Source organism: Camelina sativa, chromosome 18 (genome assembly GCF_030686135.1).
Source record: "Camelina sativa cultivar CO46 ecotype springtype chromosome 18, ASM3068613v1".
Lineage (NCBI taxonomy): Eukaryota > Viridiplantae > Streptophyta > Magnoliopsida > Brassicales > Brassicaceae > Camelina > Camelina sativa.
The window spans coordinates 23,349,873-23,365,436 of record NC_141897.1 but is presented as its reverse complement, the minus strand read 5'-3'; the positions used below and the strand labels follow the sequence as shown (position 1 = coordinate 23,365,436).

Below are 15,564 nucleotides of genomic sequence, written 5' to 3'. Positions count from 1 at the left end.
TAAATCAGTTTGACTTGAAAAATATTGAACTCGTGTTTGGTGAGGTGTGCCAGGCCTTCGCAGTAGTGCAAGACGAAGGCGACACGTGAGAGCCCAATCAGCAAGCTGACGTGGCGGAATCTCCCCCCTTAAAAAATAGAGTTAATATCGTGTGAGTCGATGACCCACATATCAGATATTAAACTGATAAGAACAGATACTACACTTGATCTTAGCCAAAAGGCCGAGAAAGGTATGATTTGAACGATTGCTCCCGTACTGCTTTTATATCCCTGTTGTGAGAGCGAGCGAATCCAGAGTTACCGATGTGGGACTTTGGAAACAAACTCATCCAGTATTCAAAATTCGGGCCCAATTTCAATATTAAGCCCATTTACTGAACCCATATACCTCAATACTTGTGTAGTACTAAACCTTAACGGAACGTACGCTGATCAGAAAAAGAAAATATAATGGGATATACATATGTACATGTTAGAGAATCTAGTGCTCGAGAAATATGAGATACGATATGATTTTTACTTTTATCTTTTGTATGCAATATTATTCATTATGATCGGGTGATTTGATTCGGCAACACCAATAGTTCAGAGATAAATTATGTGATTCTTAACTTTAATGGTCAAACCTTTTTGTAATATTAATCTTCTTATGATAACGACAATACATATATATACCCTCAAAGGTTCGAACAAAATTTGTTGAAAGTGTTTATTGACTCGTTTATTTAAGGTTTGTGTGGTGGAGATATGATTTGGGGGGTCAAGTCCTAATATCTTAGAATCGTGTGGACTACATATTTTATAATTAGATATATTACTCTTAAGTTGAGTTTTTTTCTTTTCTTTTTTGGTACTGGAGATTGGTCTTCCGAAGTTCGATCTCTAGTTTTTTTTTTTTTTTTTTTTTTTTTTTTTTTTTTTTTTTAACATGTAAATATTATTAGTAATGAATAAAGGTTTTACAAAAGGTAATACCTATACAACAGCAGCTTAGGGTTGTTAACGGATCCAAAGAAGCATTAGGTTTCGCCAATGCTTCCTTAGTCTTCTTGTTGTGATGATGTTGCGTACCTCCCTGTCGAGTATCTTGAAGATGATGGACGGGGCGAGCCTGCAAAAGTTATGGAGAAGGTTGTTCCTTTGCCTCCAAATGTTATAGATAGCTGCCTGTGCGACCACTTTGCGTAACAGAGCAGGGACGGAGTTTGAAGATTGTCTGGTCCAGGAGAGGAGTTCGTTCCATGAACAAAATAGCCGTTGACGGGGGCACAGTCTGCTGAAGATCATCCTCCAAAATTGGGCTGAGAACTCACACGCGAGCATTAAGTGATCCCTTGACTCCGTCTAGATCGTACATAGACAACACTCAGACAATCTCAACTGTCCCCATGCTGCGAGGCGTTGACGGGTGGGTAGTCTGTCAAGTATGGCAATCCACATTTGGAAAGCAAACCGAGGTATTGCACCCTTAAACCACACAGAGGGGGCCCAGTCCTTCGGCGATACCTTAGGCCTGAGTGCTTCCCAAGTCATTGCTGAAGAAAAACCCTGGCAAACCACATCATTAACAGACCAAACAAAAAAGTCATTTGGAGAATCAAGGGACGGGGCAGGGAGGGAGGATATATGGTCATGAATAGCAGTAGCCGCTGCTGATCTAGATAAGGGGATTATCCAGTCACCATCTCTGTATCCGTCTGCAACTCGTGCATCTAGCGGGATTCGCAAGTGTCGAGGGCCAAAATTACCAAGTTTCTTCAACAAGGGACCAAGGGAAGTCCAGTTGTCAAACCAATAGGAAGCTTTTAAGCCGTTACCTACTTGTGCTTTGATGAAATGTTCCGCGAGAGGCCTTAGCCCTAGCAGCGTCTTCCAGGAATAAGTGTCAGAAGCTTTAATGGAGATTTCCCAGAAGGAGCTATTTTTTATATGGTGGTGATGGTGCCAAGCTGCCCAGATCGATCCATTATTCTCAAACAACCTCCAGATGAGCCTGAGCAGAAGGGTCTTATTCCAATCTGTGAGGCTCCTAAAACCAAGACCGCCTTCATCCTTAGGCAAGCATAATGATACCCAAGCCACCTGCGCAGCTTTGCCTTCATCAATATTTCCGGACCAAAGGAAATTCTGGCAAAGGCGCTCTATTCTCTTGATGCAACCTTTTGGGAGGATAAAAGTGGACATCCATAAATTAATGGAACCAAATATGACAGAGGAGATCAACTGGACCCGACCCGCAAAGGACAGGGCTTTGATGGACCAGGATTGGAATCTTCTAGAGATCTTGTTAAGCAGAGGCTCGTATTGCGCTATGCGAAGATTTCTACACATTAGAGGGAGTCCAAGGTATCGGATTGGTAAGGAGCCTAGCGGGAAGCCATAGGAGGTAGCAACAGATGCTTCTATTTGGTCTTGTCCCGCAAGAAATAGCTGACTTTTATCCTTATTGACTCTCAACCCCGACCAAGAAGCAAAGTCGTCTAAAGTTTCACAAATGCCATGTAGGGAGGAGCAACCACCATCGAAGAAGATCATAACGTCATCGGCGAACATGAGATGGGAGATGGTAAGATCAATAGCTTTGGGATGATAGTGAACATAACCATTGTCAAATCTAGATTGAAGTAACTTTGAGAAGACCTCCATTGCAAGAACGAACAGGTACGGTGAAAGAGGGTCTCCCTGTCTAATACCTTGGGAGCTCTTAAAGAAACCCCCGCTGCAGCCATTTACTGCGACTGAGAAAGTTGCTGTGGATATGCACTGATGAATCCAGTTTATAAACTTTTTGGGGATAGCGAGGGCGCGCAAGGCAGCTATTACAAAATCCCAACGTACAGTGTCAAATGCTTTGCGCAGGTCGACCTTGAGCATTCCCCTGGGAGATATGTTTCTCCAGTTGTATCTGTGGACCATCTCCGTTGCTAGAAGGACATTTTCAGCAAGTGACCTACCCTGAAGAAAAGCATACTGCTCCGGAGATATGACAAAGGTAAGCAGCTTTTGAAGTCTTCCCGTAAGTAATTTTGCTATGACCTTATAAAGTGTGTTTAGACACGAGATAGGTCTAAAGTCAGCGGTTGTTGAGGCATTCAAGGTCTTCGGGATGAGGACAACAGTAGTCGCATTCCATTGCTTTAACAGTCTTCCTGAGCTAAAGAACTCTTCAATGGCATCAGTGACTTCAGCACCAATGATGCTCCACGAGGTTTTTAAAAACTCTGCAGAGTAGCCATCAGGTCCGCACGATTTATTCCTTGGCAGGGAGAAAAATGCTTCCTTGACTTCCTCCTTTGTGAAAAGACGTTCTAAGTCTTTGATTTGGAGAGGAGAGAAGCGATACGACAACAACAGGTTCATGTCTTCCTGTTCGAGTAGGCAAGGACCTAGCTCAGCTCCAAGAAGTTGCTCATAGTACTTCACACAATGGTCAATGATCCCTTTTGCGTTTCAATCTTCACTCCTTGATCGTTGTACAGAGTATCAATCGTGTTTATAGCTTTCCTGGATTCTGCCATTCTGTGGAAATAGGCTGAGTTGCCATCACCTTCTGCGAACCATAGCACTCTAGATTTTTGTAGGAGAAAGCTCTCCTCAGCAGTGGAAAAAAGGCTCCACTTACGATGTGCTTCCAATTCTAGTTCAGCGTTTGTAATGGAGGGGTCGGCTAGAGTGAGGTTTTGGTAGCTCAAAAGCAGTTCATGAGCCTCCTTAGTGCGCTTCTCTATTCCGGAATAGTTAAGTCTACTAAACTCCTTGATCGGCTTTTTGAGGGCTTTCAGCTTCTTGGAAACTCTGTACATGGCAGAGCCAACAACATTAAGCGAATACCAACTATCACTAACCAAATTTAGGAAATCTGGATTCTGGACGAGGAAGTTGAAGAACTTAAAGGGTCTTTTCTCCTTTATCTTGTCCTTTTCCAGTACCACTGCGCAAGAGGCATGATCAGAAAAATCAGGTTCACCAAAAATCCCCAATGAGGATGGAAACTCTATACACCAACTTTCGTTGACCAGAATACGGTCATACTTCTCTGCCACTGGCCTAGTTTTGCTTTTATTCCACCAGGTAAACTTGTTCCCTTTGTACACCAGGTCCGACAACTCTGCAGAAAGCAAATAGGTTCGGAGGTTTCTTGTTCTGCGATCAACATTTAGAGATGTCAGCTGGGAGTGCTCCTGAGGATGAAACGTTTGGTTAAAGTCTCCGAGCACAAGCCAAGGTCGATCACCAACAACCTGAGAATCACCCAAATCAACAATCTCAGTCCATAGCTCGTTCCGTTTGTCCTTTTCATTCGCCGCGTAGACAATTCGGACGACAATCCATCTACATGAACCCGGTAGAAGAACCTCGCACGTAATCATTTGCAAGGATTTGGCAACAATCACAACCTGGACCGCACGATCCCAGACAACCCAAATCTTCGCTAACTCAGAGAAGGCATAATTAGAATCCAGAGACCAGCCAGGAAGAAGCTTCAAAATAAACTTCGTTTCCTTTGGCTGCTTGACGTGTGTCTCTATTAGACCACCAAAAAGAGGCTTATTTGCCCTATACCACTTCTTAAATCTGCTCCGGTGAGATGCTATATTAAATCCCCGGACATTCCAACAAAAAACTTTCCTTTGTACACATATTTAAAGAGAGAGATTGAGGCCCTTGCCCCTTAGGAGTTTCTACTTCCGCTTAGAAAGCACTTTGATAATCTTTTCCTCCTCCGAGTCCGATGAAGGGATGTCAGAAGAGTCCACAGATACCGCAACCTCTGATGGAACAGGTTGAGTCGCGGCAGATGAACTGGCAATAATGGGCTTGTAAGATGTCCCCGCAACCAAACTCTGAGCATGAGGCCCATTAGACCCCACTACCAGATCTTTTGTTTGACGCATGACGGTGTTGACAATGCAAGCACGTGATTGTATGCTAGGCTCTGTCGGAGCTGGTTTTATCTGCCAGCACTGTTCTATGCCACTCTGTTCTATCTCAATACGAGAGGCGGGAGTCTTTGATCTCTTCCTTCGCTGTTTTCGTCGCTGCTTCGAAGGTGCAGATTTGGCTTTCGGGCAAGCTGCAATGGTGTGGGATGAAGAGGAGCAGGATATACATGTGATGGGCGCTAACCTGCAGCGTTTGATGCTGTGTCCAATTTCTTTGCAATGAGTACACACCGGCCGCATCCAAGGGCTAGAGACCAGTATCCTACTGATTTGGCCAGATTCAAACTACACGTTTATAGCTTCCGGTAGCGGTTTCCTCGGATCAATGACAGTGAGCACCTTAGCCACGTCCAGGTTGGTTTTGTTTGCTGTTGCGGGATGGAGACTCTTAGGATCTCCCACGAGGCTGGCAATGCGTTGCAGACCTTCCTCATGGAAGAACTGCAGCTGCACATCCCTCAATTCAATCCAAATTGGGGCAGAGGATAGTTCGGGTTTCTCAGGGGTGAACCCTGGTTCCCACTTAGCAACGAACATGGTTTGACCCTCGATCTGCCACAATCTTTGGGTGAGAACTCGATGTCGGGTGTGGGAGTTAGGAATCCTAAACAGGTAGGCGTTTCCTTCCAACTTCGAGATAGTGATGTCTCTGTAATTTCTGCTCCAGATACCATTTGCAATGTTGTGGATGGTCCCTTGAGAGGGTGGATCAGAATAGAACTGACCAAGAATGAAGAAGTCCCAAGTGCGTCTGTTCCTCTCGATGACTTCGTTAGGGATGCTAACACATAATTCTCCAGACGGGAGAGTGAAGCCATCGTCTGTCTTGGAGAGACGTTTTGAAGATCCCTTCACCCGATCAATCCAGAGCTCAGAAACCGCAGTAGCAAGTTTAGGATGAGTCTTTGTAGCTGTATCGGTGGTGACAGGAGGGTTTTGCTGACCCGGAATGGCCAAGACAGTCGCAGGGACCGTCAATTGGGCATTATTTATAGAAGGCGACTCATGGTCTAGGGTTACTGTTGACTCAACACCGGAGACGGGAGTTTCAACAGTGGAGGCAGGCAGAGGATTTGCCGCTGGGCTTGGATCTGGGTTTGGGGCAGTTTCCAAGGTAGCTCGCGATTTCAGATCTAAGCCGAAGGGAGGGTGTGGGACGGGGGATTCCGCGCAGGATATCATAACAGATCCCTTAGAGTGTCCACCGCCATCGATGCCCCCGTCAGAAGAGTTACCTACTCGCAGCCTACCGGAGAGGGAAGATGAAGCGCGAGCGTAGACGGTGGCAAACTTAGATGAGCCAGGAACGGTTCCCCTAAAAGGTTTCCTTTTTTTCTTTGTCATCCAGGGAAGAAATTTCTGACAACCGGTGTGAGGCCGACGTTGGGGACCAAGAAAACAGGGAGAGAGAGATTCCACAGAGAGACTTTGTGCTTGATGATTGAATAGTTCGATCTCTAGTTTTGTTATGTAACACTTTAAAAGGAAAAAAATGACGTGTAATTTATGGTTCATTTACTTTGCTTTGAGTTGTTGGCTTGTTGCACATAATATCGTTATAGTTAGTTTCATTTCATACATAGTTTCCTAACAATATATACTCAATACCCTAAAGTATCACTGTCACTACGATTTATTTACTCATTGATCGCGACGGACCAACCTAATCTGTACACGTCTCTTTCTGTCCTTTTTACTTGAATTTTTATAATCTTGGTATAAAAAAACTGATTAGAATATTAATCTCTGTTTATTCGTAATATTCAATGGCAATGTATGTATGTATGTATGATAGACACGAGTCAACTCTCTGACATTTAAAATACATTGTAATAATATAAACTAAAGACTCATATTTTTAAAGAACGTTTCTAAGAATTCGACTGTGCCGGCTAACAAAATTAACTAAAATTATGATAAACAAATATTCATAGCTTTCTCGTTGGACTCATAAACACATTTTACTGTTTTTCACGGCAACGAAAACAGAACAGCTACATCTCTTCTGTCAATTCTCAAAAGTCAATGCAATCAAAAAAGAGAAAATAAACATTTGATCGAATGCAAAATATGAACGTGAGATTTGTATTCGGATATGGTTATACACTTATACAAGGAGTTCGAAATTATTCCAAAGAAAACATAGTAAAGATGGAGGTTGAAATTGCGATTAGAAGAAAAAGGAAATGATCGTAAACATAAATACACGAATCAGACATGGAAGCAAGAGAGCAAGAGCCTGAGACAAGACTTGAGCGAGTTTCCAAGAGACTCACTGGTCTTCTTCATCTTCATGTTCATCGCCTTCTTGTTCTTGAACCACTTCCTCTGTTTCTTGGCCGACAAGAATTGTGCGTCCCCGTAGCTTTTGAACGTGTAGCTTCTGAGATACTTCTGTCTGTTGGATCTGTAAACATCGGGACTTATGAATCTAACGTAATCTCCTGGAGATTGAAAAGGTACGTCGTTTGCACTCTTCTCGACTCTGTTTGCGTTTTGAATATCTTTGATCATCAGTTTTTGTTTATTAGTCGACGATCCTCAAGTACGTCTGACTGAGGCTTTATATGTCGTGGCCTGCTGAAAAAGTAAACTGTCCTTTTGAGTTTGAGTTTTGAAGATTGAATTAGTCACTGTGCGAATACGACTTTGTGTATGTATGTAGTTGGTACAGCGCAGGTTAATTGTTTCAATTTTTATAAATTAGGAAATGTTTGATACACGTGGAGGTGTAAATGTGGGTTTAATACTTTAATCAAGAGAGCCATACGTCAAGGTCGTCGACACACAATTGATAATGGGTATGGGCCTAGGCCCATTTTGTTTATACCCACTGAGAAACGTGCTTGCGCCGCGTGGCAGAACCAGCTGGACCACAAGTGTTTGTCTTTTTTTTTTTTTTTTTTTTTTTTATTATTATTATTATTATTATTTTTTTGTGTGTGTTTCTTTCTTCTCCATGTGCCTACGCGGTTGGTTAGTCTTTTTTTCTTCTCAATCTTTCTACAATTGGTTGGGTAAATTCTGGACAAGTCTGAAGTCTCGCAACTGAATAAAAATAAGGAAAGAGTTTTGTGCAGCAAAGAAACCCCAAAAAAAATGCCATGGCCTTCAAACCTTTTGAGCGTATTCATTCACACCACGGATTTTGGTCAGTACTAATTTCACTTGATCCTTTATATCTCTCCGCGTCGTTTGTTACGAAAGTGGAGAAATTTACATAATTCCCATTGCAAAGTTTCGAATTTTATTTCTCATAGCGAATTTCACCACAGGTCACCCTCAAATTTGGGGAATTTTACAAAACCCAGTGTGTTTTTTTATTTATAATCCCGTTATACACCGAGATAGTTACCAATTTACAAAACCCAGTGTATTTTTGTTGTTATCTTTATCACTTTGCGTTATATATTTCTTTGTTTATGATATAAAGGTTGGGAAGATCGGTGAAGAAGTTAGTTTCAGAGGATGTGGTGGTGTCTGTCCTGCTTTAAACCTTCCACTAAACATGATCCCTCTGAGGTAATTTAGTTCATTTGGCTATCTTTCTTGGTTCCTTCCTTTGATATGGAGATTGCTTAACTAGCTGAACTTGCAGGATCGTTTTGAAGCAGAAACCACTATTGTTACAGATATTTCACTGTATGAAGATGTCATCTTACGTCAGAGAAAATCAGAAGCTGATCAAATTGAATGGGCCATTCAAGATGGCTATAACCCGCAAGAAACTTCTGGTCGTCGTCGTCGTCGTCAGCGAGAGCAGGATCATCAGGTAGCGCGTGGTTTGCAGTACAAGGAAGAAACCGAGCTTGATAAATCTTTGGTTGACGAAGAAGATCAGCTGCTTTCTAAGATTGTTGAAGAGAGTTTGAAGGAGAAAGGCAAAAGAAAGCAATTTGAAGATGCTCTTGTGGAGAATGATGAACAACATGCTCTAATTCTTCAGCAGAGTCTATACATGGTGGAGCCTCCTCAAGAAAATAAAAACATTACCCCAATACCTCCGCTGAACGAAGATACGCAGGAGAGTTGCAAGGGTAAGGGCCAAATAGATCTTAACGTGAACCGTCCTCATAGGTAAGCATTTGCATTTGCCTGTTGATTTGGCGGTTTCCTTGCATGCTTTATAACAAGTCAGAAATGTCCTGACATGGTTAAGATTGTTTCACTTGTAGCATTTGTGATGGTTGCAATTCTGCGATTGAATATGGAAAAAGATCTGTTAATGCCTTGGGTGTTAATTGTCATCCTGAATGTTTTTGTTGTCTTTATTGCGACAATCCAATCCCTATGCACGAGGTTTGAAACCGTATAGTACTAATTTAGTTGCTCATTACAATTTCTGATGCAACATCTAATTCCTGAGTACTTCTTTTTAGTTTTCAAACACAAAAGGGAGGTGTCATATAACCTGCTACAAGGAGCGTCGTCACCCAAATTGCTATGTCTGCAAAAAGAAGGTAACTTATCATTGTGGTTTATGAGTTGGAAAGTTAAAAAATTAGTATCTTATAACAACAGTATACGACTTTGGATTATCTGTTGTACTTTTCCTGGCGATGATGGATGTTAATGTAACTGTATTCAGATTCCTTCATCCGTGGAAGGTATAAAGTATAATGAACATTCGTTCTGGAAGGAAAAATACTGCCCTTCTCATGAAGTTGATGGAACTCCCAAGTGTTGCAGTTGTGAGAGATTAGAGGTGGGCTTAATTTAACTTAACAAAATGAAGTTTGGCTGATGAGAATGAGATAAAGAATCAACCGCCATTTCGGAAGAAGAAAGATAACAGTAAAGCTTTCTCATGTTTTTTTTCTTCTTTCTTTGGCAGCCCTGGGGGACGAAGTATGTAATGCTTGCTGACAATCGTTGGCTATGCGTAAAATGTATGGAATGCGCGGTTATGGATACTTATGAATGCCAACCTTTGCACTTTGAAATCCGTGAGTTCTTCGAAAGCTTAAATATGAAGGTTGAGAAAGAGTTTCCTCTTCTTTTGGTGGAGAAAGAAGCGCTAAATAAAGCTGAGGCGCAAGAAAAGATTGTGAGTACATCTCCTAAACTGAAACATCTTTATCTCTCTCTATCTCTCTTTCGCTCATATGTTTTGTGAGTTTCAAAACAAGCAGGACAATCAGCATGGGGTTGTAACCAGAGGTATTTGTCTGTCTGAAGAGCAGTTCGTTGATAGTGTAAGAGCTTATATTGGGTAACACTCTACTTCAGACTAAAACTAGATTGGATTTATGACTTTAACTCTGCGTTCTGCACCACATATGCAGGTCTTAAAAAGGCCAATCATGGGGCCGAACAAGGAGCTAGTAGGCATGGTTACAGAACCACAAAGGGTTATTGGTGGATGTGAGGTCACTGCAATTCTTATCCTTTATGGACTTCCTAGGTACTATGATCTCTTTCTTAAGGCTCATCTCATACTTCTAAAAGTACTCTAGCACGTATAGACTATAAAATCATATTTCTCTTCATACACAGGTTACTAACTGGATATATCTTGGCTCATGAGATGATGCATGCTTGGCTAAGACTCAACGGTACTTAGTGGTCAAGAATCTACTTTTTATTCGCCAAGAGACATTGAGAAACCTCTCAAATTTAAGTATTTTTTATTTTGTTTTTGGGAAATGATCACAGGTTATAGGAATCTTAAGTTAGAGTTAGAAGAAGGAATATGCCAAGTGCTAGGCCATATGTGGTTGGAGTCACAGACCTACTCCACCACTTCTGCAGCTTCTTCGTCTTCGTCCCACACTCCAGCTGCTAGTGCATCAAAGAAAGGTGCTAAATCTGATTACGAGAAGAAACTGGTGGAGTTTTGCAAGGATCAGATAGAAACAGACGATTCACCTGTCTATGGTCTTGGATACAAGAAAGTTAACAAGATGGTCTCAGACTCGAGCCTCCATAAAATCCTGAAAAGTATTCCACACTGGACGAAACCAGATTCAAATCTTTGAAGCAGCCATATAGGAAACACATGTAAACAAACTTCTTTACATACCTGCATATATATACAAAAGCACCCCTACAAGCCACATCAAGTACACTTGCATCTTCTTTTTTAGTCTTTTATATTGGGGTCAAAAGTACACTTATGTTTTTTTTTTTTTTAAAGATATCTGGCCAAAAAACAGAAAAAAAGACAGATATTTTATTTATATACCCAATGATGACATTCTATATTTAGGAGTCAGGACGTTATCATAGTATGCCAAAATCATAGTACAACTATGCCAACATAGACATTGCATTTGTTTCTATTTAAATCAATATCGGAAAAAACATGATTCACATTAACATAATTGATAATTCACATTTTTCATTAGTTCTATAGCCTTTTTCATAAAATTAAATCTTCTATTTATCATGATTTATTTAATTTGTTTTTTTTTAAGTTAATTGATGGTTAAACTTAAAACGGTGGCGTTTGGGTAAGGAGGGGAAAAAAAGTCGTCTCGAAAAACTTAACAAATTACTTAAATACCACTGAACAATGTGCGAACGGCACGTGTTGCAGAAACAGCTGGTCGTTTAGATTGGACCACAAAAGCCAAAAGGTAGGTGTGTGTTTTCTTCTCTTTCTTCTTCACGCACGCCTACTTCTTTTCTTTCTTTCTTTCTTTCTTTTTTTTTTGTGTCAAAGCAACGACCAATTCAACAACAAACACACACACACAGTAGCTCTCTGGCTCTCTCAATATGGTTTGTGGAAACTTCTGGAAACTCTCTCGGAAGATGTCGCGAACTTTCCGCACGGGGAAAAGAAACGGAAACCGCTTTGGGCTGCAACGAAACCCAAAAGCCATGGCCTCTGTTGATTCGTCTCACGATAGACGGGTTTGGGTAAAGTATTGACTTTTTTAGTTTGATTTTTTTTTTCTTCTAATTATTACTTCAAATTCGGTCTCAATTTGGTAGAAACGTAAGTTTATTAAATTCGACGGCTTGAAAAAAGAATATCCTTGGTAAAAGCTTCGTCCCATCATTAAAGTTGTCATTCAGAGAACCGTGCCTGCATCAAAACAAAATTGGGAATTTTTAGAAAAAACAAAAAAAAAAAACCCCTCCATGTGAAAACTCTACTTTTATCATCATCCTTATATATAATCCCTGCATTTCACTTTCAGCTCAAGTGCCGTCGTGCTCTTGGGGACTCTTGTTCTTTCGGATATCTATCTCCTCTCAGGTTAGATCACGTTCCGGTTTTAGTCCTTTCAGGCAGTTTCTACCTATAGTAAGTAGTATGAGGCATAGTTTTCTTTTCTTCGGGATCATACTAAGCTGTGTATCAGGTTGTTGTTGTTGTATCTTTCTTGTTCTGTGTATCTAATGTCGTTGTCCTCATTCGCCGAGATGATCGCTAATATGTTTCCTAGTTATCCTCTCAAACTTTCTTAACCCTAGTTTTTTTTGTGCCTTTGCTTGATGTAATAATTGACATGTTTGGCTTGGAAAATTTAAATCTTTTTAATGTTCTCTCGATTCTTACAGGGGAAAAAGGTTGGCCAGATCGGTGAAAAAGTTGGTTGCAGAAGATGTGGTGCCTCCCCTGCTGCTTCAAACCCTCCACTTCTGAGGTTAACTTATGATATGTTTGGCTGTTTGTTTCTTGTGTCGAATATTTTGCTTAACGTTTTGTTTCAAGTCGAAATGACCTTTTTTTTTTCCCTTTCTAAACTTTACTTAAAGCTTTGGCGTCTGAAAACCTGTAGGGTCGTTTTGAAGCTGACATCCAAAGAGCTAAACAGCTTTCTTTGGCCACTCATGAAGAGGAACAGTTTGATTTGGCCATTCAGGAATCATCCCGTCTTCGTCAGCAAGAGGAGGAAGAAGAAAGAAGGCGCACCAGAGAGTTAGAAAGGGATGCGCAGGTAGCAAATGGTCTTCTATACGAGGAAAGGGAAAGACAGATTAATAATAATACTGCATTGGGAGATGAAGAGGACGAGCAGCTTCCTAAGACTGTTCTGGAGAGTTTAAAAGACATAGGCAAAAGAAAGCAATTTGAAGATGATCAAGTGGAGAATGACAAACAGCATGCTCTTATGGTTCAGGAGAGTCTGAACATGGCAGAGTATCCCACTCGAATCGCTGAAAATAAAAGTATTCCACGTAGAGCTCCGCAAGATGTAGATAAGCAGCTTACTAAGGCTGTTAAGGAGAGTTCAAAGGACAAAGGCAAAAGAAAGCAATTCGAAGATGATCAAGTGGAGAATGATAAACAGCATGCTCTGATGGTTCAGGATAGCCTAAACATGGTAGAGTCTCCTCCTCGACTTGAAGAAAATAACATCATTTCTACTAGAGGTCCTGTGGATGAAGATGTTCAGCGGGTTATTTGGGACAGTTTGAATGAGAATGGTCAAATCGAGCAACTCAAAAATAAGGTGGAAGAAGATGGAAATCTCCCAAAGCTGGAAGAAGATGTAAAGCTCCCAAAGGTGAATCGTCCTAGTAGGTAAGCTTATGCGTCCATTGCTAGTTCTCTTATCTTCTTTATCCATTGCTAGGTCATGACCTGTTTATGAGTATTTCACTTGTAGCATGTGTGGTGGTTGCGACCTTGTGATCGAACATGGAAGATCTGTGAATGTCTTGGGTGCTCTTTGGCATCCTGAATGTTTAATTTGCCATGCTTGCGACAAACCAATTGCCATCCAGGAGGTTAAAAACTATGTAGGACAATTTGAATTTAAAACTGCTTTTGAAACTGCTTGGTATCTTTAATTTACTCCCTGAGTTATTCATTTGTTTTTCTGGATGCAAAACTTAAATTCTTGACAACTCCTTAGGTTTCTAACTCAAGAGGCAATTTTCACAAATCCTGTTATGAGCGGTACTGCTATATCTGCAAAGGGAAGGTATATACAAGTACTGAGTTCTCTGTTGGTACTATCCATGGTGAGACTTCTTGAATGTAATTGTAATTGTATGTCTTTCAGGTCAGAGAGTTTGGTAAACATCCGTTCTGGAAGGAATTGTACTGCCTTGCTCATGAAACTGATGGAACTCCCAAATGTTGCAGTTGCGAAAGGTTAGAGGTGAGTTTACTGCTTTTCAAACAACACAAAACACGGCAAAGGGGACTGCTGTGAGATGAAGAATCAACTATAAGCTTACTGGTTTGTGTTCTTATGATTATTGGCTAATTTTCATTGCAGCCTATGGGAATGAACTATGTAGCACTTGGTGACAGTCGACTTCTATGCCTAGAATGTATGGATTCTTCCGTTATGGATTCTGATGAATGCCAGCCTTTACACTTTGACATGCGTGATTTCTTCGAAGGCTTAAACATGAAGATTGACAAAGTATTCCCTTTTCTTTTGGTGGAGAAACAAGCCCTGAATAAAGCTGAGAAAGAAGAGAAAATTGTGAGTTAACATTTCTCATTTGAAACTTCATATTTCTCTCTCTTTCCACTCATTTGTGTTGTAAGTCTCAAAACAAGCAGGACTATCAGTATGAGGTGGTAACCAGAGGCATTTGCCTGTCTGAAGAGCAGATTGTCGATAGTGTAAGAGTTTATATGAAATAACGCTTACTTCAGAATAAAATGTAAATTGGAGTTTATGACGACTGTAACTCATATGCAGGTCTCACAAGGGCCAACCAGGGGGCTGGACAACAAGCTAACAGGCATGGCTACAGAACCTCAAAGGGTTGTTCGTGAGTGCGAGGTCACTGCGATTCTCATCCTATATGGACTTCCTAGGTACTTTCACATCTCTCACTTGAGTACTCTCTCGGGACAATATGCTCAAATCAAAATCTATGTTCAAACGCAGGTTACTAACCGGATACATCTTGGCTCACGAGATGATGCATGCTTATCTTAGACTCAATGGTACGTAATTGGTCAAATACCAAATATTATTTAAGATACACAAAAGAACATGAGGGAGAAGTCTCAAGTTGTTTTATGCTTTTGAAACAGGACACAAGAATCTTAACAATGTTTTGGAAGAAGGAATATGCCAAGTGTTAGGCCACATGTGGTTGGAGTCTGAGAGATACGCCGCTGTTGATGCTAGTGCAGCTGCAGCTTCTTCCTCTTCTTCTTCCCGTGCTCCTCCAGCTAGTGCGTCAAAGAAAGGCGAGTGGTCTGATTTCGAGAAGAAGCTGGTGGAGTTTTGCAAACATCAGATAGAGACAGATGAATCACCAGTGTACGGTGAAGGGTTCAGGAAGGTTAACGAGATGGTGGCAGATTCCAACCTCCCGGATACCCTCAAAGAGATTCTTGGCCGGAGATAAAATGATGATCTCAGATTCTAAGTTTTGAATCAGCCACACGTCGACGACACATGATCCGTATACATAGTTACATACCATATAATAATACACATATACATATCCACACAGACTCTCACGTTTTGCAAACTTGCCATCACTTTAAATACTCCTCTCGGCTATTTCTTTGTTTCTGGTGTGTAAAACTGTGTCTTTCTTCTTCTTTTTCCGGTAAAGTTGGAACCTTTTGAGGATCTTTTCCTTGTCGGATTCAATTCTTGCGGTGGAGATCTATTCCCTTCCCGCTTATTAAAACTAAAGGAACCGTTTTTTCAAGTCTTTTTTCTTGTTAAGTTTCCGGTAAA

General features: G+C 41.1%; 3 protein-coding genes, 1 non-coding gene and 1 pseudogene across 16 annotated transcripts; 2 read left to right on the top strand and 3 right to left on the bottom strand.

The window, feature by feature from the left end:
- Positions 1–39: 39 nt before the first annotated feature.
- Positions 40–236, bottom strand: LOC147923192 (U2 spliceosomal RNA). The gene has a single exon (XR_015589816.1). It is a non-coding gene; the product is annotated as a U2 spliceosomal RNA (small nuclear RNA).
- A 765-nt stretch (positions 237–1,001) lies between these two features.
- On the bottom strand, positions 1,002–6,289 carry LOC147923191 (uncharacterized; annotated as a pseudogene).
- Positions 6,290–7,014: 725 nt separating this feature from the next.
- LOC109130587 (uncharacterized) lies at positions 7,015–7,556 on the bottom strand. Its single transcript, XM_019240287.2, has one exon. It carries the CDS (start codon positions 7,457–7,459, stop codon positions 7,157–7,159), a length of 303 nt encoding a protein of 100 aa, XP_019095832.2. The 5' UTR covers positions 7,460–7,556; the 3' UTR covers positions 7,015–7,156.
- Positions 7,557–7,883: 327 nt separating this feature from the next.
- On the top strand, positions 7,884–11,148 carry LOC104762910 (protein DA1-related 7). Of its 2 annotated transcripts, none has more exons than XM_010486317.3 (11): positions 7,884–8,096; positions 8,379–8,467; positions 8,544–9,022; positions 9,121–9,244; positions 9,325–9,405; positions 9,534–9,650; positions 9,780–9,992; positions 10,078–10,140; positions 10,231–10,349; positions 10,442–10,500; positions 10,601–11,148. In XM_010486317.3, exons 2-11 carry the CDS (start codon positions 8,414–8,416, stop codon positions 10,921–10,923), a joined length of 1,632 nt encoding a protein of 543 aa, XP_010484619.2. In that variant the 5' UTR covers positions 7,884–8,096; positions 8,379–8,413; the 3' UTR covers positions 10,924–11,148. The 2 variants fall into 2 exon arrangements, with proteins under 2 accessions (XP_010484619.2, XP_087355638.1); XM_087499512.1 differs by having other exon boundaries at positions 8,082–8,220.
- On the top strand, positions 11,064–15,535 carry LOC104762909 (protein DA1-related 6). Of its 12 annotated transcripts, none has more exons than XM_087499506.1 (12): positions 11,064–11,809; positions 12,094–12,152; positions 12,458–12,543; positions 12,679–13,424; positions 13,510–13,642; positions 13,759–13,827; positions 13,909–14,007; positions 14,128–14,340; positions 14,421–14,483; positions 14,563–14,681; positions 14,755–14,813; positions 14,904–15,535. In XM_087499506.1, exons 3-12 carry the CDS (start codon positions 12,502–12,504, stop codon positions 15,221–15,223), a joined length of 1,863 nt encoding a protein of 620 aa, XP_087355632.1. In that variant the 5' UTR covers positions 11,064–11,809; positions 12,094–12,152; positions 12,458–12,501; the 3' UTR covers positions 15,224–15,535. The 12 variants fall into 12 exon arrangements, with proteins under 12 accessions (XP_087355632.1, XP_010484617.1, XP_087355635.1 ...); XM_010486315.3 differs by having other exon boundaries at positions 11,526–11,809; positions 13,510–13,630; XM_087499509.1 differs by having other exon boundaries at positions 11,526–11,809; positions 13,510–13,630; positions 14,418–14,483.
- The last annotated feature ends 29 nt before the right edge of the window (positions 15,536–15,564 follow it).

Coding starts and splice junctions, on each gene's coding strand:
- LOC104762909 (XM_019240538.2), top strand. CDS start 12,502: ATGTGGTGCCTCCCCTGCTGCTTCAAACCCTCCACTTCTGAG. Junction 13,425..13,509: donor AAGGTGAATCGTCCTAGTAG/GTAAGCTTATGC, acceptor TTTCACTTGTAG/CATGTGTGGTGGTTGCGACC. Junction 14,484..14,562: donor AAGAGCAGATTGTCGATAGT/GTAAGAGTTTAT, acceptor ACTCATATGCAG/GTCTCACAAGGGCCAACCAG.
- LOC104762910 (XM_010486317.3), top strand. CDS start 8,414: ATGTGGTGGTGTCTGTCCTGCTTTAAACCTTCCACTAAACATGATCCC. Junction 9,023..9,120: donor AACGTGAACCGTCCTCATAG/GTAAGCATTTGC, acceptor TTTCACTTGTAG/CATTTGTGATGGTTGCAATT. Junction 9,406..9,533: donor GCTATGTCTGCAAAAAGAAG/GTAACTTATCAT, acceptor AACTGTATTCAG/ATTCCTTCATCCGTGGAAGG.
- LOC109130587 (XM_019240287.2), bottom strand. CDS start 7,459: ATGATCAAAGATATTCAAAACGCAAACAGAGTCGAGAAGAGTGCAAAC.